The sequence below is a fragment of the Eublepharis macularius genome, chromosome 1 (assembly GCF_028583425.1).
Source record: "Eublepharis macularius isolate TG4126 chromosome 1, MPM_Emac_v1.0, whole genome shotgun sequence".
NCBI lineage: Eukaryota > Metazoa > Chordata > Lepidosauria > Squamata > Eublepharidae > Eublepharis > Eublepharis macularius.
The window spans coordinates 166,243,990-166,270,084 of NC_072790.1; the positions used below are offsets into that span (position 1 = coordinate 166,243,990).

General features: G+C 40.3%; 1 protein-coding gene across 10 annotated transcripts in view; it reads left to right on the top strand.

Annotated features, from left to right (window-relative positions):
• Window positions 1-26,095, top strand: part of LTBP1 (latent transforming growth factor beta binding protein 1) — a 416,097-nt gene that overhangs the window by 277,500 nt on the left and 112,502 nt on the right. For all 10 annotated transcript variants that reach the window (XM_054976893.1, XM_054976903.1, XM_054976911.1 and 7 more), the window contains 7 exons: window positions 6,540-6,665; window positions 8,824-8,949; window positions 10,807-10,929; window positions 14,518-14,637; window positions 23,082-23,204; window positions 24,453-24,578; window positions 25,709-25,831. In XM_054976893.1, coding sequence (XP_054832868.1) covers window positions 6,540-6,665; window positions 8,824-8,949; window positions 10,807-10,929; window positions 14,518-14,637; window positions 23,082-23,204; window positions 24,453-24,578; window positions 25,709-25,831 — 867 coding nt within the window. The remainder of the gene's footprint in view (window positions 1-6,539; window positions 6,666-8,823; window positions 8,950-10,806; window positions 10,930-14,517; window positions 14,638-23,081; window positions 23,205-24,452; window positions 24,579-25,708; window positions 25,832-26,095) is intronic.

Consider the following 26,095-nt stretch of genomic DNA (forward strand, 5'->3'; position numbering starts at 1 on the left):
TTGAGATGATTCAAAAACTCCCTCAATTCTTCCTCCCCATGGCTCCAAATGATGAATGTATCATCCACAAACCGGAACCATACACTGGGTTTGTGGGGTGCTGATTCTAGAGCTGTTTTTTCAAAATGTTCCATGTAGAAGTTTGCTATAACTGGGCTGAGTGGGCTCCCCATGGCCACCCCATCCATCTGTTCATAGAATTCGTTGTCCCATTGGAAGTAACTGGTTGTCAGACAATGATGGAATAAGGCTGTTACATCCTCTGGGAAAATCTGATTAATCAGTGCAATAGTGTCTTTTACTGGAACCTTGGTAAACAGGGATACAACATCAAAACTGACAAGTATGTCTTGTGGATTGAGTTTCAGAGAACTGATTTTGTTGATGAAATCTGCTGAATCTTTGATGTAAGACGAGGTTTTCCCGATGTGGTCCTGCAGGAGATCTGCCAGATGTCTAGCTAATTCATATGTCGGTGAACCAATGGCACTCACAATGGGTCGGAGTGGGACTGAATCTTTATGTATTTTGGGGAGTCCATATAGTCTAGGTGGCTGTGCTTCAGTCTTGCATAGTTTTCTGTGCGTGTCGGGATGTAGTGAGGAACACTACATCCCGACACGCACAGAAAACTATGCAAGACTGAAGCACAGCCACCTAGACTATATGGACTCCCCAAAATACATAAAGATTCAGTCCCACTCCGACCCATTGTGAGTGCCATTGGTTCACCGACATATGAATTAGCTAGACATCTGGCAGATCTCCTGCAGGACCACATCGGGAAAACCTCGTCTTACATCAAAGATTCAGCAGATTTCATCAACAAAATCAGTTCTCTGAAACTCAATCCACAAGACATACTTGTCAGTTTTGATGTTGTATCCCTGTTTACCAAGGTTCCAGTAAAAGACACTATTGCACTGATTAATCAGATTTTCCCAGAGGATGTAACAGCCTTATTCCATCATTGTCTGACAACCAGTTACTTCCAATGGGACAACGAATTCTATGAACAGATGGATGGGGTGGCCATGGGGAGCCCACTCAGCCCAGTTATAGCAAACTTCTACATGGAACATTTTGAAAAAACAGCTCTAGAATCAGCACCCCACAAACCCAGTGTATGGTTCCGGTTTGTGGATGATACATTCATCATTTGGAGCCATGGGGAGGAAGAATTGAGGGAGTTTTTGAATCATCTCAACAACATCCACCTGAACATACAATTCACAATGGAGAAAGAAAGTGAGGGAAAACTCTCATTCCTGGATACCTTGGTCATCCGCAAAGCAAACTTTCAGTTAGGTCACAAGGTCTACAGGAAACCAACTCACACTGATCGGTACTTACACAAAAACTCCAATCACCACCCCCGACAGAAAAGAGGCATAATGAAAACATTAGTGGATCGTGCAAGACGGATATGTGAGCCGCGCTTTCTCAATGAGGAAATTAATCATCTAAACCACGCACTTCAGGCAAATGGCTACTCCAGAAATGAAATCCGAAGAGCAATCAAACCCAGGATGAATCAAACAACCAAGGAAAAACAGTCACCTACAGGAAAAGTGTTTTTGCCATATATCAAAGGAATTACTGATCAGATGGGAAAGCTTATGGAAAAGCATAACCTTCAAGCAGTATTCAGACCCACCCGAAAAATACAACAGATGCTACGATCAGCAAAAGACAGCAGAGACCCCCTCACCTCTGCAGGAGTATACCGTATACCCTGCAGCTGTGGACAAGTTTACATCGGGACCACAAAGCGTAGCATCCAGACAAGAATAAAAGAACATGAAAGACACTGCAGACTTGGACAGCCTGAAAAATCAGCAGTGGCTGAACATAGCCTAACTCAAACAGGGCACAGTATCTTATTCCAGGACACCAAAATACTGGACAACACTTCCAACTACTTTGTCAGACTGCACAGGGAAGCCATTGAAATTCACAAGCATAAGCAAAACTTCAACAGGAAAGAAGAAACCTTAAGAATGAGCAGAGCATGGGCTCCAGTTCTGAAAAACACCAGGCCAACAAAACACTCCACACCCGACAATAGCCCTGCAGAGAAGATTAGCACATCAAGCACCAATCCATATGCAAAAGAACCTCCTCAGGTTACAGTGAAGCCTCCCGCCATTAGCATTCCACACCCTGGGAAACTCTTACAGAATGACTCAGCTCAACCCCACCCCTCCTGAGTAGATACAAATGACCTACATCTTTTCCACACTGTGACACTGAGAGATCTCTGTCTTTTGGTGCTACACCTCTGAAGATGCCAGCCACAGCTGCTGGCGAAACGTCAGGAACTACAATGCCAAGACCACGGCAATACAGCCCGGAAAACCCCCAACAACCATAGTTTTGTACATGTCTGTTCCATGGTGGTTAGATTAAATTTTGCATGTGAGTGGTGTTCTTCTGGCCGTCAGAGTACAAGAACGTATACTGTATGAGCCAGCAGGGACTATGAATAGTTGAATGTGTTATTCCTGTAGATTGCAATGCAATGATTGATCGATCCAACATGTCATTAGTATTCTTAGATTGACAATAACACATCCCAATTGCTGTTTTCTACTTTTTGTGCCACAAGGCTGTGTGTCCTATGCAGGTTTAGTTTGGCTTACATGTTCTCCATTCTCTTACATTTAAAAGTCCAGAGGTTAATGGTAACAGGCAGTGGATCTTTTGGGCAGCAGCATTAAAATCCCAGTAATTGGTAGAGTTGGAATAATTTCAGTGGAAATTTTTCTCCATATTCTCTCATGGAGCCGGAACTTCTGAGTCAGATAGAGAATACACGTACATCATTAGCGTACAGGTCTAGAACAAAGTCAGTGCATAGATCTGGCATCTGCCTCCTCTGAACTTCAATACATCCCAGCAAGGACTGTTACTATGGCTTCAAACAGACCCTTTTACTAGTGTTTGGAAGCAGTTTGTAGGGGGAAAACCACTAATGGGGCTTCTTTCTTTCTCTGACTAATTTAACAACAGTGAATGTTAAATAAAGCTGTCTTACAGTTCCCATCTATCAAAGGTTTTTTTTTTCTTGGCTCATTTTAATGTGGTATGTTTGGCAGATCTTCATAGTAGATTTGCAGGAATCCCCTGGGAGCAGAGAAAATACATATGTGGAGCCCAGACAGTGGAGTCAGTCTTTCACTTTTATTTCTTGCAAGTTGTATGCTAAACCCATAGCTTCCCTGCTAGTTCCTGTTCTAGAAGTTTATCCTTACCATTCTGCATTTTACCATCTTTTAAATATTCTTTCAGATATGATAAAAAGGTCCACACATGCTGTTACTAAATACATTTCAGCAGATCTGAACATTTGTACCAAACTGTTGTTGTCTCTAGGACAGATTTCAATTTGCATCTCAATTTTTAAATACAAAACGTTCTAATCATTTTATGTTGTTCTGGGTGTATTGACTCTTTTTATATTTATATATTTTGTGTGTTAACACAGTATCTTGTATAATAGAGACTCAGTGGGTACGTTTTGAGAGTCCAACAACGAATGGGCTTTTTGGACATTTTCTGTGAATAAATTGAACAGAACAGAACTTGAGCTTTAATGACCCAGGAATGGAGTGAGTGATGCAGGTATCTGAAATCTGCCTTCTCTGTATTCCAGTACATCCTGGTAGTCATGGTTATTTCCCAGTAAGTGTAGGCTTTAGTGCCTGAGGAGAAGACATATCAAACAGAATGAAGGGTTTTTTTGCAGCCCATGCTAGTGGAGGTGTGAAGTCAAAAACCAAAATGTGGGCCACCCTGGAGATTTAAGATCATCCACTGCCAGCCAAGGGCTTTCCAGGATGAGAGAAAATATTAAATGTTCCTGGACCACCATTTTCGTGTATGTCTGTGTTATGTGCCATCAAGTTGCTTCTGACTTACGGCAACCCAGTGAATTAACGACCTCCAAAACATCCTACTATTAACATCCTTGCTCCTGTCTTGCAAACTGGAGGCTATGGCTTCATTTTGTCACAACTTCTCATTTAAGTCTTCCTTCTTTTTCTGCTACCTTCCGCCTTTCCTAGCTTCATTGTCTTTTCCCGTGAGTCTTGTCTTCTCATGATGTTACCAAAGTATGACAATATGAGTTCCATCATTTTAGCTTCTAGGGAGAACTCAGACTTCATTTGATCCCATTTATTTGTCTTTTTGGTCATCATGGTATCTATAAAATTCTCATCCAGCACCACATTTCAAATCCCAGTTTTTCTCCTATCAACTTTCTTCACTGCCAAATTTTCACATGCATACATAGTAATGAATTATCTTTCACATACATAAATAGTATGAATTATCTTGATTTGGTTCCCAGTGACACATCCTTATCCTTGAGGATCTTTTGTAGATCCTTCATGGTTGCCCTTCCAAGTCTCAATTTCCTTCTGATTTCTTGGTTGCAGTCTCCCAATAGGTTGATGATTGAGCCAAAGGATAGAAAATTTTTTTAACAAAATCAGTTTCTTTATTTTCTGTCTTAAAATTGTGAAATTCCACAGTAGTCATTACCTCAGTAGTCTTCTTGATGTCCTACTGTAATCCTACTTTGGAACTTTCTCCTTTAACATTCAGAGAGGGTGAAATATAAATCAAATTAAATAAATAAATAAATAAAAATCAATAGTTGTTTCAAGTTCAACTCTTCACTATTATCTGATTTATACTGCCTCTCTTGTCTAAATTTAACCCCTTGCAGTCCTATCTCAACTTTAGACCAGAAATCTTGCACAACTTCCTTTTAGAAGACACTCAGAGCTCAGTGACTCCTGCTGTGGCCAGATTCTGTTCCTTAGCCATTAGGAAACGCAGACTCCTTTTAGCTACAAATGTGGTATAATTGCTTTTGCCATTTTTTCTTAACTTTTTTATCTTCATTGTTTTTATTTCATCAATTCTTCCAGCACTAATGCTCTGATCTTATTGTTATGCCCTGATGTAATAACTTATTTTTTATTGCAGATTTGTTCTGTTTTACTGGCTTTTGCTGTAATAATAAATGACTGACTCTGTCAATAATAGTGTATAAATTGTATCAGTAGTGTATAAATTGGCATATATAACTTCTTTGAACATTAAACAATTTATTACCATACTCTTATCTCTGTGCAAATTGATTCCCATTCTTCCTTCAGGCCCCTCCTAAAAATTTTACATCTTCAGCAAAGCTTTGCTGTAGTATCCTAGATTGAATCCAGCAATCCACTTACTCAAAGATTGCAGATATTGCCTACTTTCCTGTTCTCCCAGAAGTTGCTGGGAGCCCAGGAAAATTTATTCTCAAGGTCACATAACCCCCATGGAGTAACAGCCACGTGGGTAAGAGGGCTGCAGTGAGGAAGAAGGTGAAATCATCTTCTGTCAATGAGTTACATGACCTTGGGAATCAACCTCCTTGAGGTCAAACAGGACAGCCTGGGGAGAGAGGGATGAGGATATGTGACCATCAGTGTCTTCACGGAAAGAAAGTGCTCTAGCACACTGGTAAAACGTATGATTTGGGTGCTTCAGTCCCTGGCATCTTAAGTTAAAGTGTTTGAAGTTGAAGGAGCAGTCTGAGTATGCAGTACAGAGCTATATGGGCCAATAGTATAACATTGTATAAGGTGTCTTAATAAGTACATATAACTCTTTTTTCACCCCAGGGGTGAATTGGTCATTAAGGCAACCAGGAAAAGTCTCGTTGTGCCAGTGGTGCAGGGGGCTGCTACAGGGAAAGGGGGCCCCTGGCAAAGCCAGTCACTGGGCTGGCTGGACAGACTCTTTCTTCCTCCTTTGGGGGGCAGGGGTCCTTTCCCGGCCTGTTTTTTTCCTCCCAAGCTGCCCATGCCTCAGCTATTTTTAATCAATAAGCAATAACTGTATTGCTCTTTTGTTCTCATTATATTGTTGTTATAATTCTTAAGTTATTATAATGCACAACTTTACCACTTGCCATATCTGTTTTCACATTTTCCTCATTAATGATGTGTGAAAGAGTAAAGTGCTGTCAGGTCACAGCCAATTTATGGCAACTCCCTAGCGTTCCCAAGGCAAGTGATGAACAGAGGCGGTTTGCCATGGCCTGCCTTTGCATAGTGACATAGGACTTCCTTAGTGGTCTCCCATGCAGGTACTAACCCGGGCCAACCCTGCTTAGCTTCTGGATCTGATGAGATTGGACTAGCCTGTGCCACCCAGGTCAGGATGATGAAGTAGTACTATTTGGCAAACTCAAGACTCAATGAAAAGACATCCTGAGGAACAATAATAGTGGCTTTTTATAATATCACGTTGATTTGCACATACATACTATGCTTATAAATATAGCATAAAGGGCTTGCCATAAGTCTTTCTGGATGTTTTTACATTGCCTATAGCAGGAATGCTGCACTACTGTCTTTAGCAACAACTCAAAAAGGGTTCCAAGGATTTCACTTTTCCTTTATAAACTGATTCTAGTCATGGGGTTTCTATAAGATATTAAATAGTTTGTTGTAGGTTTGTTTTTTCTTTTTCTTTAGAAATCAACGAGTGTACCGTGAACCCTGATATCTGTGGATCAGGACATTGTGTTAACTTGCCTGTTGGATATACCTGCTTCTGCTATGACGGTTACAGACTTAATGATCAACAAACAAAATGTTCTGGTATGAGAACTTCCCCCTTCTCCAACCCACCCCCAGTTGCTAAAACTATCACAATATGAAGGATTTAAAGAAATGTAAATTTTTATTTGTATGTGGAGGCTATAGTGAAAAATTGCTACTTCTCCTCTCTCTCTCTCTCTCTCTCTCTCTCTCTCTCTCTCTCTCTCTCTCTCTCTCTCTCTCACTCTCACTCACTCACTCTCACTCTCACTCTTACTCTGAAAATCCTATGATACCATGTACACAATTAGGAGAATATACCATTATGTGGGAGGTGCAGAACAACTGATTGCATATGGAACATATATTAGGAATTTTCTAGCCCCTGCCCGTTTGGTGCTGATCTAACTCTCTGCATTATCTAGAAGGTTCTCAAGATCTACTATTCATTTGTTGGATTTGGAGAAATGGGAAGTGAAGAATGGGTGAATGTGGGAGCATCAAAACTTTCTTAGTCATTTCTCAGTCCCACAGTAAGATGGTATTATTCTGACTTGCTTTTGCATTCAAGAAACTCTGTTCCTTGTGCTTCTTTTCCTGATGATCATAGAAGAGTGGCTGTTATTATCTTTCTCTGTTTATACAAGCCTAAATCTTGATAGCCTTACAATTCTTTTATACATTTCTTTATTGAGTTTATGTTCTTCTCCCATATGCATTTTGCACATGGTATACATGAAATTTACAATAATCATCTGTAGTTGGGATATATCAGAGTGCTCCCAGTAACATCTTTCGCAGTCTGTTAACACAGTGCATTCTGTTACTCTACTGCTTTGGAGTCCTAGCACTGTATAAGATTCTGCTATATCTACTGAAGTATCCAAAACAGAGAGTATCACGACGAGATACAATACCAAGGAAATTCGTGAAACCTAACTAACACCCCCAATAAAGAACACTCCCACATTTTATTATCAACAACATCTTGAAGTGTAACTAGTCAATACTTTAGCATAAATGTCGTAAGATATAATTTATAATTACTCTATTATAACCAATTCTAAAGCACACGTAACAAACCACACCCCAGCAGCAAGAATAATACAATAATTAGTACAGAAAGGTCACTTAAAGTGCAACGTGCAAATGCCTATATATATACAATTACAATTCATTCCCAATAGCTGGGTATATTCTTAAAGTGCAAATGCTAAGATATGAAGAATATTCATTCAAGCACATAGTGCCTTCCAAAGACTGTAAAAGTCCAATAATAGTCTGCAAGCAAGCTGTGGGTGTCACCAGAAGAAGGAGCAGTCCTGTCAAGAACATGCCATCTGATGGATGGACCGGTTCCTGTGCAGAAAGCCGTTTTGGTTCTTTTTCAAAGATGGCAAGCTGTGACACAAACAGGTACTGACACTATCCTTATTCCATTCCTTTAAAGGTTGTAAAGACACAATAAAGTATACAGATACACCAACCTCCATTCTCTTTCACAATTAAAACCCATACTCACATAATTTAGCAGTTCATCAAAACGTCAAACCCTCACCCTCGCAAAGGAAATCAGTAATAAGATGCGTGTGCAGTGGAAACAACCAAGACCCATTATATACAAACGCTATTAGCGACTACTCAGCGTTTAGCGACTACTGGGGAGTGGTTTGTTACATGTGCTTTAGAATTGGTTATAATAGAGTAATTATAAATTGTATCTTAAGACATTTATGCTAAAGTATTGACTAATTACACTTCAAGACGTTGTTGTTAATAAATTGTGGGAGTGTTCTTTATTGGGGGTGTTAGTTAGGTTTCACGAATTTCCTTGGTCTTATATCTACTGAAGTGACAAAATGATTGCTCAGCTGTTTTACCACTTTAAACTTGTGCAAAGAGAAAGAGAAAGAGCTCCTTTCACTGTCCTTGGTTTCTAAAAGTTTCCAAAATCTGATTATAATAATACTCTTTTCCCATGTCCCCTCCAGAGAACATAAATACCATTTGTTTCTCCTCCTAGTAAACCTAATACCCATATATTTAAGCCAATTAATATTTTTAGTCAGAATTTTGTATCACATTCTTGTTCATTTCTGTGAGAACAAATTTCTGCTAACACAGTTTTGTCTTTTTAGTGATTTATATGCACTGGGTAGAAAGATGCAATGATTGTGACCGATTTTTCAATGTTCATATATTTTTATGTCTTAAACAGATATTAATGAATGTACTCAGACTCCCCATCTTTGTTCCCTTGGGCGTTGTGAAAATACAGAAGGAAGTTTCCTCTGCATTTGCCAGGCAGGGTTCATGGCCAATGAACAAGGAACAGACTGTATTGGTAACTACTGTGTTTGCTAAAATGAACTGCAGGTAGTTAAGTTTCTGAGCTGAGACCAGTTGATGAAATTGAAAACTACTTCTGACAAAGCTCCCAAACTTTCTTCTGATGTCTGCTACTACGAATTTTTGTATATTTTTCACAGTGCTTCCGATCCTTCTGTCCCTCCCCCAATAACTGTTTTTTAAGGGATGTGAGGGATGGAGGGGAAAAATCAAGCCACTTTGGCCAAGGGTTTACCATATGTTGAACATAAAGCCATTTTTAACATTCAGAATGTTCTCCTCATCATTTGCCTGAACTATCCCTGGGAAATACATTTTCTTGAAGTACTTTTCTGTAGTTTCCATCAAGAAATTAAACTGACAGCAGCTTATGGCTAATAGTCAGATGTCCATGATCCAGGCTGGGACAGGAGGGGATTCATAGAGAGACTTTACACGCTTGATGCATCATGGTAACCACTTATCACAGATAAATTTACGCTGTGTTTATAGCAAGTAGTTTTTTTGAAGATTGATCACCTTTTAACGGGTTGCCCAAAAATAACAGTTTTGATTTTTTAGGAGTTCAATAGAAAAACTGTGAGTATTATTTCTTTTTTTATGATTACTCATTGTTGCCTCTAAAGCATTATAAATCATACTTTTAAAAAATTAATGCTTGTCATGGGCATGAAATCCAGAATACATGTAATTGGGTCTAGCGATAGGAACACTAGCTCTGGATTTTAATCGTTGCCCTCAATCACAAGAGTAACCTATTTTAGAAACTAAATATATATGTCCATATTGTTTATTGTATTGATTAAAACCACCACAAAAGCTATCACTCATATATGTGCAGCTAAAGTCAATGTGGTTAAATTCAAAGGAGCACAAGCAGAGAGGTGCTTGTGGAATGGATCTAGTCCAGCTGCCCTTTCCTGCTGCAGCCCTTTACACTGCCTGGCAGTCTGAAAGACCTTGAAAAATACAAGGATACAGTGTGGAGATCTGCAGCAGGAAGGAGGAATTGGTGACAATTTCCCCCTTATACAAGCTGAAGCATTCTTCCACTCATAAAATAGAATTTTTTGATCTAGCCCCACAGCACAAGGTAACTCCAGCCTAAAGCATCTTCCTCTGACTTGTGACTTTTTCACCAAAGACCAGAGGAAGGTTTCACATTTGTTAAGTGAAATAGTAGGATGCAAGTCATTTGTGTTACCAGTAAAGAGATTAAACTGATAGCTGGAGTTGGGAAGCCCTGAGGTATCATAAAAGTATTAATTCTCCCTTTCAAAAATAACTCTGTTAGTCACACATTTAATAAAACAGCAACATGTAACCACATTACTTAATTTTGTTAAAAAACAACCATTACAAATAAAGCAAAATAAGTAAAAAAATGTCTTTTATGTTGCATAAGATAATTCTACTTAGAATTTAATTTTAAAAAATTTCCTGAATAGTCCTGTACAATGAACATTGTGTCAGGGCAGCACAAATGCAGAGACTTTTGGAAAATGAATTTGTCAAAATGGCTCTCCATCTTCATGGTGAACATAAATTGAAAGCAGATTATTACAAATGTTGATGAACCAGGAAACCCATGGCATCTTCTGCAATTACAGAAGCAGCAAGTCATATGGTGCCTCCTGGTGGAATTTTCATAGCAAGAGACTAACAGAGGTGGTTTGCCATTGCCTGCCTCTGCAACCCTGGCCTTCGTTGGAGGTCTCCCATCCAAGTACTAACCAACGCTGACCCTGTTTAGCTTCTGTGATCTGACGAGATCAAGCTCACCTGGGCTATCCAGATCAGGGGAAGCTCTCATATTTTCTGCTTTTAACTTTTTGTGTTTCTTACATCCTAGATGTTGATGAATGTGCCAGACCTCATACTTGTGGGGAAGGCCTTTGTGTAAATACCATTGGTTCGTATAGATGTGAATATTGTGAAAGTGGGTTCAAAATGATTGGGAGAGGACAGTGTGAAGGTAGGTTCTTTCTCTGCCATAACAAGAAAGCCGAAATATTCATTCTCATTGCCTTTATTATTGGCAATTCTCTCAAAAAAGCCAGCACAAGAGAGCGAGTTTGGTGTAGTGGTTAAGAGCCTGGGACTTTAATCTGGAGAACCAGGTTTGATTCTCCACTCCTCCTCTTGAAGCCAGCTGGGTGACCTTGGGTCAGTCACAGCTTCTAGGAGCTCTTTCAGCCCTACCCACCTCACAGGGTGTTGGTTGTTGTTGGGATAATAATAACATACTTTGTAAACCGCTATGAGTGGGTGTTAAGTCATCCTGAAGGGTGGTATATAAATCAAATGTTGTTGCTGTGTTTCTATTTATTTGTTTGTTTAAAACTTGTTTGCTGCATTCTCTGTTTTAAAAAATCAGAGGTCATTTGTGGCAGATAATTAAAACACACACAATATCTAGTGTAAGAAAATAAAACTTCTAGCTTAAGGTAGGACACAACCCAATATGATTTAAAGATACTTGCACTATGAATTATGAAGCTGCTTTCACTTAATGGCTGGTGCTCACTTACAGGGAAGTCTGTTGGCATCCAATCATGTAATCCCCACTCTAGACTTCTTTCAACTGCATAGGAAGAGTTCATGTCCTTGGGTTGTTCACAGCTAGACAAGATGGGCTGGCAGAACTGGCTTGGAAAGCAAATCAGTATTATTACTAGCTCTTATAGTACAATCCTGAGCAGAGTTACACTCTTCTAAGCCAATTGATTTCAGTGGCCTTAGAAGGGTGTAACTCTGTTAATGCTAAAAAGTACTATTTGCTGTACTCCCCCCTCACCCATTCAATGAATGTGAAAGAAGGCACAAGGTCTTTTGTTTTAAAACTAAAAATCTTTAAAATTCTCCTGGTTAATAGACTCACAGTCTTATCTATTTAACTTAATCTGCCCTCCTGAAATTATTTATAAAGTTAATTCCACAATGAAGTTCATTGCTTCACTTGTTACAATTATGTAATAACAGGAGTTACAATGGAATCCATTTGAGGTTTGGAATATACAGTTGGCAAAAAATCTACAGTTTCATAGAACAAAATGTCCCAGCACATCTGACCTACAAAGCATGTAAAGTTGGGGTTTGGCATATTTCCTTCCTGATTTAAAAAAGAAAAATAAACATTGATTTAATCATAATTTTTTTTAAAAAAATCAGTTATTTCATTTAGAATATAAACATCAGTGTAGTCCTGTTCTTTTCATACTTGGTGAATGAGCAATGTATTCCAGAATATCCATCTATCTTTCAATTTCAGCTTTGAGTAAGATATTGAAAAGGTCTTTGTAATTAAAAGTGGCTTTGAATATAGATCTCAGACTGCTGATACTATTGCAGATGTGAAAAGTATGCACAATTACAACTGATTTATAAATTATTGATTCTAACCATCAGACATAATGTAAAAACCAACTAACTGTTGAAATGTTATAAGGACGATTCTGAGATGTGTATAGTTTTGTGTTAATAATACTATGCATCAAAAGTATAACATTACATGGTATTTTTAAAAGATTGGTTGGATTATTACTATTATTATTTATTATTTAAAACAACCTGTCATATATGCCTCCTGCATATCTGCCATGAATGTATATGGGCTCTGCCTCTGGTCACAACCATTTAAAGCAGTTTAAATTTGAAAGTATTTAAAATACTGAAAACAAATTTATAAACATATACAAAACAGGGAGGAGAGCCAATAAAAATTATTGGGGGTATGCCAGACAAAAAAACCTTCACCCACTGGTAGAAGACAGCAATAGACAAATCTCCCTGGGGAGGAAATTTCAGAGTTTTGGTGCCACAACTGAGAAGGCTGTTTCTCAGGTTACCACCCATCTAGCCTCATATGTTGGGGGTCACTTGAAGCAGGACCTCCAAAGCTGATCTGAGTGAATGGGTAGGTTCATATGGTAGATGGCGGACTTTAAGGTATGCTGGCCTCAAGCCATATGGGCTTTAAAAGTAAATACCAGCACCTTGAGTTGGACCCAGAAGCAAACTGGGAGCCAGTGCAGATGGAACAAGACAGGGGTGATACACTCCCTACAACCCACTCCAGTCAACATTCTGTACCAACTGAAGCTTCCTGACAGTCTTCAAGTGCAGACCCATATAAAGCACATTGCAGTAGTCTAATCTAGATGTTACCAGGGCATATACTATAGTGGCAAGATGTTTCCTGCAGACCAGCAGAAACTGCTGAAAGGCACCCCTGCAACCGCTGCCATCTGTTTAATCCAACAAGAGGCCAGGGTCCAGGAACCTGCCTCCCTCAAGCAACAAACCTACTTCTCTAGGGAAAGTCAAATCTGGATCCTACCAGTCTGTTCAGCTAATCCAAAAGAGCCACCTCGTCTGGTGGAAAAGGCATCAGTGGACGGTTTCTTCCAGTGGAGAATCACCTTGGTATCAGCAGAATGATCTGGGAGGATCCAACTCTGTATACTCATGCACAAATAATTGCATGAGAATTGATTTGTGATATGGACACCTAAAATGGATGGGGGGGGCGTGGAGAGCAGAAAATTCGGAAACAGAGAATTGTAGTGGTGAGGATTTGCTCCTCAAATGAGTTAAATAGAGGAGGGATTTTGTGAGATTATTTCATACCAGATTAGGATTGCCAAACCTCTGTTTTCCACAGATGCACACATTCAGAGTACAAAAAGAAATGGAAAGAGAACAGATTCTAAAAGTAGTAGTTAATAATAATCACAACTAAAATCATTCCTATCCCAGCACAGATCCAAATTAATGAAAAATTAAATAAACCTAGAGCCTGCTACAGTTATCTGTGGATGCATGTTTCTTCTGTCTACTCATCCCATTTGTTGTTCTTGTGGATAACTCTATTGAAGAACAGTGGCTTTCCACCCACTTTGATTCACACATTGTAGGAGCCAGTGATTTTCTTGTCTGTTAGAAAATCTGCAGAGAGTTTCCCTTAACAGAAAAAAATGAGGGGCCCCTGCAGGCATGCTCAGCCTGAATAGCTTGCTAGAGAGCAAATCCTAATTTTTTATTTCAGAGTCCATGTCACAAATCTGGCATACCCTCAAACTGTAAACTCAGCTCCTTGGGTACTCTGTTGATTACATTTTTATGCTGCTGTTCTGCCAAAGAACTATGGGTGGCATCCATAGTATTCCCCAGTCCTCTTTCTTTTTATCCTCCCAACAGCCATCTGAGTTTAGGCTGAGAATGTGTTTCCCAACATCACCCAGGAAACTTCCACAAAGGAGGTTTGAAACTGGATCTCCCAAGTGCTCTCACACAGTAAAATCCAGTTGCAAAGTGCATTGAAAGTGGATTGAAAGTGCATTATTCAGTGTGTGTGAAATCAGCTGCTGACCCTGTTTAGATGTAGGACTTTAACCTAACAATAGAATATAATTTATATATGTAATTTAATTCAGTGAATCTGTGCTATATACATTACTGAAGCTTCTGCTGTGGCGTATCCAATATTCCTTATATAACATAATTATTACATGAATTTATTCCTTATTAATTATTAAAATGTGCTTTGCTTTCTTTTTTAAAGATATTGATGAGTGCTTAATTCCACATACTTGTCCAGATGCACAGTGTATTAATACACCTGGTTCTTACCAATGTGTCGCTTGTAGAGATGGATTCAGAGGCTGGAATGGAAAGTGTCATGGTAAGTGTTTTACTTAAAATACTTCATACACTACCCATTTTTTACATTTGTTTTTCCTTTAGTGCTGTGGGTGGAGGGAACTCAAGAATTGGCTTAAAGTTTTTATATAATAGGTTCCTTATTTATAACTAACATAACTTAAGAAGTTAACATTTTCAGATGATTACCCATTTCAGTCAGTATTGTCTAACTGCTGTGAAAACAGATTTATAGCTAAGAGCCCCAAAGAAGCAAGAGAACGGAAAAGACATGGCACATCATCCATTGCTTTAGAAAGAAATAGACTGCCATACAGCATTCACTCAATGAGAGTTGCTAGGCCTGGCATGGCAACCAGTCGAAGACCCTGGGGGGAATGGCAGTTGGTGATGTTAATTCTGGGAAAACTCAGAAGTGATGTCATGACAAAGTCATAGAGTTTCCAGCAATTCCTAAGAGAATTGACATCATTTCCAAGTAACATCACATGGTCAGTCCAACATCCATTTTTTAAAAAATACCCCCACCACTGATCTGAGCACTGATGGAAAATGAGCACCAGGGCAGGGGATTCCCTGCAGCTACTGGGGAGCTGACAAGACAACACTCAACAGATTTGAAAACCTGGAAGAACAATAGGCAGGAATCCTAAATTGGCAAACAGCGCAATCCTAAGAAATCAATGGGCTTAGATTGGAGTAACTCTTTTTAGAATTGTACTGGAAATCTGGGTGACCCACTCACTAAGTTATGTGAGTGTGAAGGGGCAATCAAAGGAAGGATAAGTTAAAGAGCCATATTCAGCCCCACTTGAGCATGATCCAGGGAGTTTTTTCCCCTCTGGATTTTTTTGTTCAGGTACAGAGAGAGTTTGAATGGCTTCATAGGATGTCATCTATTTTCAGCGGTTGTCATAATGGAATCTGAAGAAAGATGAAGCTAATGATAAATAGTGTAATTTAAGTTCAAAAAATGAATTTGCAAATACTGTAACATAACTTTAACTGATCCAGAATTTGGTATATAAAAGCTTCATCGATTAAGGTCATTTCCTTCTTCTCTAGTAGTTTCATAAGTCAGTGATAGAGATGGGCACGAACCGGGAAAATGACAGTTGATGGTTTGTTACATTTCACGAACCATGAACCTACACTAACTTGCCCGGTACGTTTAGGTCGTTCTGTTCATCATGTCACTTCTGGAGGATGTAGAACAGCCTCCTTGACAGTCAGAGATGCTAAACTCACAGGGAGTCTTCAGCAGGCTCTCCTACAGCCACCCTCCAAGGTTGGCGAAGATTGGATTTCGGATGTCTGAGTTATAGACTCAAAGCGGATGCCCCCAGGAAAGTTCTATTCAGTATAATGGGAGCCACAAATGCCAATTGACTTGTATAGGCTCCATTGAAATACATTACAGCATCAAAAAGTTGCAATGAAAACGTGGAGTGGAATTAGAGAATCTTCCTCTGAGAACGGAATGATGATTCCTGGGAGAAGAAAAACTGCTTTGGGGGTGGAATGGGGACAGAAGTACTCTTTGAGGGGACAGCCAAGGAGATGTTCTTGGAGACAGGAATATTCTTGTACAGGAAAGGACAGAGGCAATCCACAAGGAAAAGGTCAAACCTGGGGGGAAGTAGGGTTGCCAACCTCCAGGTGGTAGCTGGAGATCTCCTGGAATTACAACCAATCTCCAGGGCATAGAGATCAGTTCCCCTGCAGAAAATCACTGCTTTGGAGGGTGGACTTTATGGCATTATACCATGCTATGGTCCCTCCCTTACCCAAATCCTGTTGTCTCCATGCTGCACCCTTCAAATCTCCAGGAATTTCCCAACCTGGAGCTGGCAACCTTAACTCTATGGCATTATATCTTTCTGAAGCCCCTCTCCTCCCCATACTTAGCCTCTCCAGGCTCTCCCACATCTCCAAGAATTTCCCATCCTGGAGCTGGCAACCCTACAGGAGAGGTGCTCAAAATAATAACAACATTTGATTTATATACCGCCCTTCGGGACAACTTAATACCCACTCAGAGTGGTTTACAAAGTATGTTACTATTATCCCCACAACAAAACACCCTGTGAGGTGGGTGGGGCTGAGAGAACTCCAGAGAACTGTGACTAGCCCAAGGTTACCCAACTGGCTTCAAGTGGAGGAGTGGAGAATCAGACCCAGGAATAAAAGCCTCCTCAGATGAGTAATCCACTAGATTTAGCCCCTGAATATGACTGTGGAACAGAAGCAGGTGCTTCAGATCCCTGAAGTACCAGAATGTCAAGCACAAGCTTCAGTTAGCTCTGCCTCTGTGACTGAAAATCCAACAGCAGTTCCTCGCTGTCTAACTGCCTGCTGGAAACTGAAACCACTCACCTGAGAGCTGGGAGTTAACTCCTTCTGTTCTCATGGAGCAGAATGGGTGCTCTCTGGTTGGCAGCCAGAGCTACCTATCAAGCTTTGGAGGGCTGACATTGGTGTTCCCAGGGCTGCAGAAGGTCTGCAGAAGTCGATCCCCCCTCCCCCTGTTGCTTATGGAATAGAGTGATCGGCTCCAGGCTGTCTGCAACGATGAATCGAAAGCTTATGAAAGCTTATGAAAAAGCATAACCTTCAAGCAGTATTCAGACCCACCCGAAAAATACAACAGATGCTACGATCAGCAAAAGACAGTAGAGACCCCCTCACCTCTGCCGGAGTATACCGTATACCCTGCAGCTGTGGACAAGTGTACATCGGGACCACAAAGCGTAGCATCCAGACAAGAATAAAAGAACATGAAAGACACTGCAGACTTGGACAACCTGAAAAATCAGCAGTGGCTGAACATAGCCTAACACAAACAGGGCACAGTATCTTATTCCAGGACACCAAAATACTGGACAACACTTCCAACTACTTTGTCAGACTGCACAGGGAAGCCATTGAAATTCACAAGCATAAGCAAAACTTCAACAGGAAAGAAGAAACCTTAAGAATGAACAGAGCATGGTTTCCAGTTCTGAAAAACACCAGGCTAACAAAACACTCTACACCCGACAAGAGCCCGGCGGAGAAGATTAGCACATCAAGCACCAATCCATATGCAAAAGAACCCCCTCAGGATACAGTGAAGCCTCCCGCCATTAGCATTCCACACCCTGGGAAACTCTTACAGGATGACTCAGCTCAACCCCACCCCTCCTGAGTAGATACAAATGACCTGCCAACACCTTTTACACACTGTGACACTGAGAGATCTCTGTCTTTTGGTGCTACACCTCTGAAGATGCCAGCCACAGCTGCTGGCGAAACGTCAGGAACTACAATGCCAAGACCACGGCAATACAGCCCGGAAAACCCACAACAACAATCGAAAAACGAACCCTAAAAATCGTAACTGTTTGTCGCAGTTCGTCAGAAATGCCCTCCGACAAACTGCTGGTTCACAAACCACGAACTGGCCTGATTTGTGATGAACTTTGGTGCATATTTTGGTCCGTGCCCATCTCTAGTCAGTAATACTCATTTGAGGCTTGTTTTTGTGAACTGGATCTTTCACACTTGTTTTTCTTGTTAATTTTTCTCATTTATTCAAAATTTTCCATTTCTTAAAGTCAGTGAGCCACTCATTTTAAAGCTGACAGAGAAAAATGTGCTTCCTGGATTAAAATACATAGAATACTTACGAAGATCTCACATAAGTGGTCTTCCTTGTCAGTTCAGGAGAGAGGGCAGCTCTCCATGTATCTTTCTTACAAGTACAGAGCAACCATCTCCATGGAAATGAAAGGGAAAGTTTTGCATGTGGGAAACTAGATAAGAGTGAATGCAGTTTTTCAATACCCAGAAATTCTTTAGAGTAATTGAAATGCATCAGTTGTGATTGAACTGTGATATCCAGGGCTAGGACATGAAACAACCAATTTTGAATCCATTGCTGGACCATGGAGGCCTGCCAGCTGATCTCAAGCCTGTCACACTTTCTCAAGCAGCCTACTTTCATAAGGTTGTTGTTGTGAGGATTGTAAATATAACAAATGGAAGACCCACAAGAACTTGCATGGGGGCATCTCATTTTCCTTTCCCACACCATTTCTTTCCCTTCTCTGGCAGGCCCCATAGCCTTTCCTCTATTCCTGTGTCCTTCTCTCCTTCCCACCCACCAGTCAACCCACCTTTCTCTGACCTCCAGTGTTCAGCTTTCCTTCCTTTCCTTCCCCATCAGTATTTACTTGGGAACAGTCTGACCCAGTTGATGCTAGCCATTAGGCTGAAATTAGTTGTGTGGTGCTGGCTGTGTTAGAGTTGCCAACTCTGGCTTGGGAAATTACTGCAGATTTGGTGGTAGTGCCTGTGGAGGTTCAAGTTTGGGGAGAGGAGGGAATGAGATGATAGAGTCATCCTTCTGAAGTTGCCATTTCCTCCAGGGAAACCGATCTTTTGAGAACAGCTGTACTTCCAAGAGAACTACAGGTCCCCCCCCGCCCCAGGTTGCCTACCCTACTCTTGGGCCCAGTTGCATGGTGGGGCACCTGAAAGGACTTGGGGACGACGACTCACTTTACCCTGTACCCTCTGTAGAGAAAACAAAAGCCCACTTGTCAGGTGGAGTCAACAGAATCAGGGATTAATGGCCCAATACTAACAGGACATCCCTGAACACAGGGCACAGAGGTTGTGCTGCCCCGGGTTCCTCTAGAAAACCCTAGCTCAGAGACTGGGGAAAACAAGCCTCAAGCTTTACCAGGCATTACCTGAGAGTCAGCAGTGCTGAGTCTCCACAGAAGTTAAAAAGGAAGCTGGACCAAACCAGCTTGAGCACTGATTTAGATTGAAGCCAAGGATCAAAGAAACACCACAAAGTTATGAAGAATATTTTGGTTATTATAAATGTGCATAAAAGGCTATATTTTGACAACTGTGTTGGATAGATGGAAAGATCTAACCGAGCTTACACAATCCATACCTGGCAGTCATTTGCCATTCTAAGCCGTGATGTTAACTTGTAGGTATAACACAGTATTTTTAGTCAGCATCAAGTTTCAAAGTCCAAGGCATCAAATCAAAGTTGTAATCCATAAAGGCCTCAAAGAGAACCCAAAAACTGATGCAGACCGAGGACCAAAGGCTGAGGACAAAAAGCAAAACTGACTTTTCCAATTTATACTCAATTGCCTATCAACTTGGGGGATCTCATTAACCAATCAATACCCCACAATGACATGTGAGGTTGACATTCTGCAGTTATGTCAAGCCCACATTGCATTACCATGAGCATGTACCATCTTCTCATTAGAACTGCAGCTGGGTCAGATAGCCTACCTGGAATGTCCAATCTTCTTTCTAACCATGGAGGCCTAAGTAGTAGCACCTGTGTTGCAAAACTGTGGAGTAATTTGCACACTGGCAACGCTTCCCCATAATGCCTACAGACTCTGGCCAAACAGACCTATTTTCTTCTGGCCAACAGATCTGGTTTGTTTGTTTTTTCAGCCCCCCCACCCCCACACAATTTTCTCTTTCTGTCTTCCCAGCAACCCCACCCCATTCCTCAGCTTTCTTTATTTCTTTCTCTCATTCCTTCCCATCCACCAACTACCCTATCTTTTATCTGCCTCCCATCTTCAGCTAAATTTATCATTTATTTACTTCATATATTCCCAATCGCTACCTGTCTCCACAATGTGAAACCAAAACAGCTTATATTGTTCTTCTCTCCATTTTATTATTTGAACAACCTTGTAAAGTAGGTTAAGCTGAGCATGGCTTAAAGTAATCCAGTGGGCTTCCACAGCAGAGTGAGAATTCAAACCTGAGTCTTCCAGATCCAAATCTGAAACTCTAATTACTACCCCATACCAGCTATCATGAGCTGGCTGCTGTTGACCAGCAGCCAGAAAACTAGCCTGGTTTCTTGATAGCAAGTCTTGATAGCAAGTTTCCCGTGTTTGCTTCTAGGCCTGGCCCTGATGAGTCCTCCCTCAAAGGCCAAAACAGCCCTGAAGAGGGCTCCCCCCACTGCCTTTTACTGACAAAAACCAAGGCTTGAACGCTGACAATACTGTTGTGGATACTTAGCTAGCTGCCAATATATATTTTTTTAAGATTTCAGATTATTCTACAAACTTGGGGCTTTTTTCATGTTCATAGAAAGATCTGTCTTGTCTTTCCATTGCACCAATGTCTCGATTTAAGTATCCACAGATGGGGCCTTGTTGAGTTAGTTATATTGATGGGGGGGGATGGTGTGTGCAGTTATAAGTTCAAACTGGTCTGTATGTTACCATAATTTGTCCCATAGGGAATTTAAACCATCACCCATTCTCCAAGGGCTCATCTATTATAGTTCAAATCAAGGCCTCCCAAACCTGATAATCTTTTAAAACATTTTTCAACAGATCTCTTTCTTTTACTTTTGAATCTGTGATTTTGTTAGGCTGGATAAGGGCAGTCTATGTTCTTCACAGACTTGCCTTGGGCGCACCAGAATTAGGCTTTTCTGGAGATGAGCGGCTATAGCTGTGTTTTATCTCATTCTCCCTAACTAAATACAGTTACATCATCATGTTCCAAGTTTCCCTGCCCTTGTACAAGATTATCACAGTACACATTTATTCTACCACACTTTATTGCTGAGGAGACGCGGGACTGCTAGCTGTGGAACAGCCACATATATATCCAATAACATCCCACAATATAGATTGTTGTCAAAAATTCGATTTATTCTCTTGGAAGTTGAAGAAAAATATGCTATTTGCTTTCCTATGTTGTCTTACTTAACAATTTGTTTTTCATAATATGTATATTATTGAGCAGTGCATTTCTGAAGTTAACTTTTTCTGCAAAAAAATCCAGCTAAAAGAAATTATATTTTCCTGTGTTGTCTGGAATCCTTGTGGAAGGCTTTTAGGTGTCTAGGCTAGGATTTTTTTGTCGTTGCTTACATTGGCTCTGGCTCTTGGCATTTTACCCTATGCTGTCTGCTTTCAATGTTCAAAGCAAGGGGGATATTTAGAAATGACAGACAGGGCTGATATGCCTGCCTTGATACAGACTCCTATTGTGTTAGTGCTAGTTGACTAATCTTGAGAGGCTTACTCAATCTTTCCTGTGACTTTAAGCAGACAAGCTTCCATTATCTGTCTGTCTACCCACCTATCTGTATATTTCCCTCTTTTACAGATACTTTCCCTTTTCCTCCTACAATGAACTTCTTTTTGCAGAGGAAACATAAATGCATCTTACCCTATACATGGTATATGATAAAACCTCCAAAACTGAATTTTCAAAAAGTGGAAATTTTGTTCTCTCTTCCCTGAACTCTAGTCCTGTTTGGGCTGCACATTGTCTTTCATGCGAAGGCTACTTGACATGGTGTCCATGTGGTGTCTTCACCACAACAGTCTCTTAAAAGGAAGTACTGCTCTCTGTGTGGTTCTTGTCAGCCATCAGAAGACCCATAGCTAAAGAGGAGACATCACGCATCACTTCAAACAGCCTCCACAAGGGTAAACACAAGATGTAAATGTAACATAACAGCCTTTTCTTCCCTGTTCTGTCTTCCATCAGCACTTGTAAAAAGAAAAAAAATCTGAGGAAGGCCCTCAAATCATATAGATTAAATGAGGAGCTATTTTCAGTTGGACTTGTTCTAAACTTTTTGCACGTGTTACTTTAAATGGAGGCTTTAGAATTTAGTACAGAATGCTTTGTATTTTAGGAAGGCATCAATAATCTTTACTTAAAATACCCTTATAATCTATGCTGAGAATCCTATTATATAAAAAGCAATTCTTTACATATTATTAATGATAACTCACCTCTTACCCTGGTGTCCTCCAGAGGGCACTGCCACAGCGGGAAGCCCAGGTGAGGCAGCTCATTCCTCCAGAGAGCGCACCCAGGTGGCAATGCCCATCCCCTCTTCACTCCACCGAATCAGGCGTGGAGCAAGCGCCAATGCCCACCCCTCTTCACCCAGCTGGGATCAGGCGTGGAGCAGGAGGCAATGCCTGCCTGCCTGCCCTACCCTTTCTAGAGCCCATTGTATTTTTTCTCACAATGGGCTTTGTTGCTAGCACAAAATAATTTCCAATGAAACCAGATGTGATAGTTCAAAATTACAATAAAGATGAGTAGCGTAAAGGTGGGTGACCTTTACACTACTCATCTTTACACTACACTACCCCTAGGGGACTGTGCTTTTAAAAGTTAATAAAACCTGTTGGCAGATTCTATTGAAAACCTTTGAGCATTGTTATACATAAGCATGTGGTGGTGGAGAGTGCCCTCAAGTCATAGCTGTCTTGTGGCAACCCCTGGCGGGGTTTTTATGGCAAGAGATTAACTGAGGTGGTTTGCCGCTACCTGCCTCTGCAGCCCTGGTCTTCACTGGAGGTCTCCCATCCAATTACTAACCAAGGCCAGCCCTGCTTAGCTTTTGAGATCTGTATGAGCTTTATAATATATCCTTTGAATTCACAGATATTAATGAATGTCAATATAGCAGTCTCTGCACAAATGGGCAGTGTGAAAACCTTGAGGGATCTTTCAGATGTCTTTGCAGCCAAGGATATCAACTGTCCCCTGCGGGAGATCAGTGTGAAGGTAGGAATATGATTAACATTTCAAAATAATGTACCTGTTTGCCAAGAGGTTAAAAAAAATCAGGAATCAGGCAAACTCAATATTTGATATTATTGATATTATTTTTATTATTTTTTACTCAAAATATGAACACATTTAAAACGTTAACTCTTACAGAAAGCCAGAAAAGTCATCATTCTCTCCATATAGAGGTCTCTGTTCTTTTTCCCCATTGCTGCCCCTTATACTAGCAACTGTCTTCCAAAACACCAGCATCATGTCCCTTCTCTCCCTCTTTGGAATCCATCTTTTCTTTGGTACAACCCAGGGTCCCCTTCCCCAACTCAAACAAAGCTGATAACAATGAAATCCAGCAGAAAACAATGTTTGTGCTGGATTGGCCCCACTCTCTTGGACTAGACTCTACTTCTTTGCCCTCTAAAGCAAGTTCCAAGAAATCTTTATGACTGCTCTTTAGGAGGTCTGTAGATAATAATAATAACATTCGATTTATATACCACTCTTCAGGACAACTTAACACCTACTCAGAGCGGTTTACAAAGTATGTTATCATTATTCCCACAACAAACACCCTGTGAGGTGAGTGGGGCTGAGAGAGCTAGAAGCTGTGACTAACCCAAGGTCACCCAGCTGGCTTCAAGTGGAGGAGTGGGGAATCAAACCTGGTTCTGCAGATTAGAGTCCCGCGCTCTTAACTACTACACCAAACTGGTACCTCCATAAAGATTTCTAGCTGTTTGAGATGGTACTTTGGGCAGTGAAGCAGTCTCTTCCTTATCATGGATTTTACACTGTGGATTTAGACTAGATCATTCTGCTTGTGGAATCAATAGCACTGTCCTGTAGCAACATTTATCACTCAGGCATGTAATAAAAAGAGGGCTGTTCTCTCAAGTGATCTGTCACCTGTTTGAAACTTTTAATTTGATTTCTGCCTCTTGCCCCCACTCTTGGAATCTAACTTGGGACCCAAAGGGAGTCTAGGGGTCTGATGCATCCCTTAGAAGACAGAGTAATAGCCTAGTCTGAGACTGGTCACTTAAGAAACTGAGACAGTCCATTCCATACATACTTATACCAGGCACACTCTGTGTGTATGCACATTTGCAATTAATTGGAAAGATGTGTTAAATTGTTGGCATAGACTAATCATGTTTGAGTAAAATAATACTGAGTACAGTATATGTAAATATGTATTTCAGAAAGCTGTTTTTTATTTTTGAAGCATAAACCTTGCCTTATTTACAGATGTGGATGAATGTCTACAGCAGCAGCAGCTGTGTGCAAATGGAAGATGCAGAAACATAGCTGGATCATACAGATGTCTTTGTAGCCAAGGCTACCAACTGTCAACCACCAGAGACCAATGTGAAGGTATAAGTATAGCTTCCAATATTAATAGTTTCCCCATGAAAATTCGATCAAATACTGGTTGTCATTTTTTCACATTTTAAATATTATAATTATATAATGCTTCTTCCACCTGTGATTCAAGTTAAATGTGATTATCCAAGTAAAAAACATTTTTGAACTAAGAAAAATAATACAGGATAGCTCAAATTCCCTTAGAAACTGAAGCCTACGTGGGATCTCATTACACGTGGAATAGTCACACAAAACCTTTTTTTTTGTAATAGTTGTAAACTAATGTGGTAAGATTCATGCATTAAATGAACAACTTTTTCTCACTTACACACTTGTGCACAAGAAGATGAAAAAATTCCTTCTGCATTCAGTGAAGGTGTGATTGCTAGGCTGAATGTGGCTGTTTCACAGCCACAGATTTAACTTTTGCAGAGGCATATTTAGTGTGCAATAATATCTCCAGCCATATGATTTACCATATAATAAAAATGTCCTTGTTATCTTATAATTTATTTTCTCTGGAATATGTGCACACTCCTCCTCTTAGGCAAACAAAGTAGTAAAAAGCATTTGATTATTGAGAAACTCTTCCTAACACCTATCTGGCTCTTATTTTATTGTACTAATATTGTCCTCTTAACTACATCTTTTTCAAAGACTGCTGCTCCGAGCCACAACTTGATGGTAGGTTTGGAACTGGAATCACAACCATTGTCTTTTTCTCTTAATCCCTTTAAAGAATGTGGAGCTTTTCATTATTTCTGCTGTTGCAATTGTTATAAAATGTTGGGTTTGCATGAATAATGGCAATGATTTGCCCATACGCTGGAATCCATGATAGATTATACAAGCTGGTGTATAGGTTTGTCTTTTTAGGACTGGAGGCTAACTAGAAGACTGGAGAAAATTAGGGCTATTGTTTTAATGGGTGTTCCATATTTTGTATTATATATGAGCAAGCAGAGACTTGTGAGGCATATCAGTTTGTAGTCCATAATATATTTGCACTCCTGTTCTTTCTCAATCCCAGGGTAGGGCAAGGTAGAATTTGCTGTAGTATGTTGGGAAAATTGCTACTTGGTTATTAGTTTAATCAGTTTTGAAATGTTTCTAATTGTTTGCTGATGGCCCCATTTCAGATATTAATGAATGCCAAGAAGACCGTGATATTTGCCGTGGAGGGAACTGCATTAATACCAAAGGTTCTTATGAATGTACTTGTCCAAATGGCTTTCACCTAATACCTTCCAGGGGCTGTCAAGGTACTGGAATTTTAAAACATCAGTGTATGCTGGAAGGACAAAACTCCTGTAGCCTTTTAAATAGTTTTATTCCAGGGAAAGCTGGATGGGGCTCTGTAGCATCATAACAGAAGTCAGCCCTGCTGTGCTGCTAATATAGTCACACAAATTCTCTTTAACTTAAAAGCTTAAAAGGCTTATAATTACAGAGTTCTTACTTTCTGCTTTCCATGTTTATCTGAATGGTTGTCTGTTAGCTATAACGCTAGGCCTATTGGTACTCAC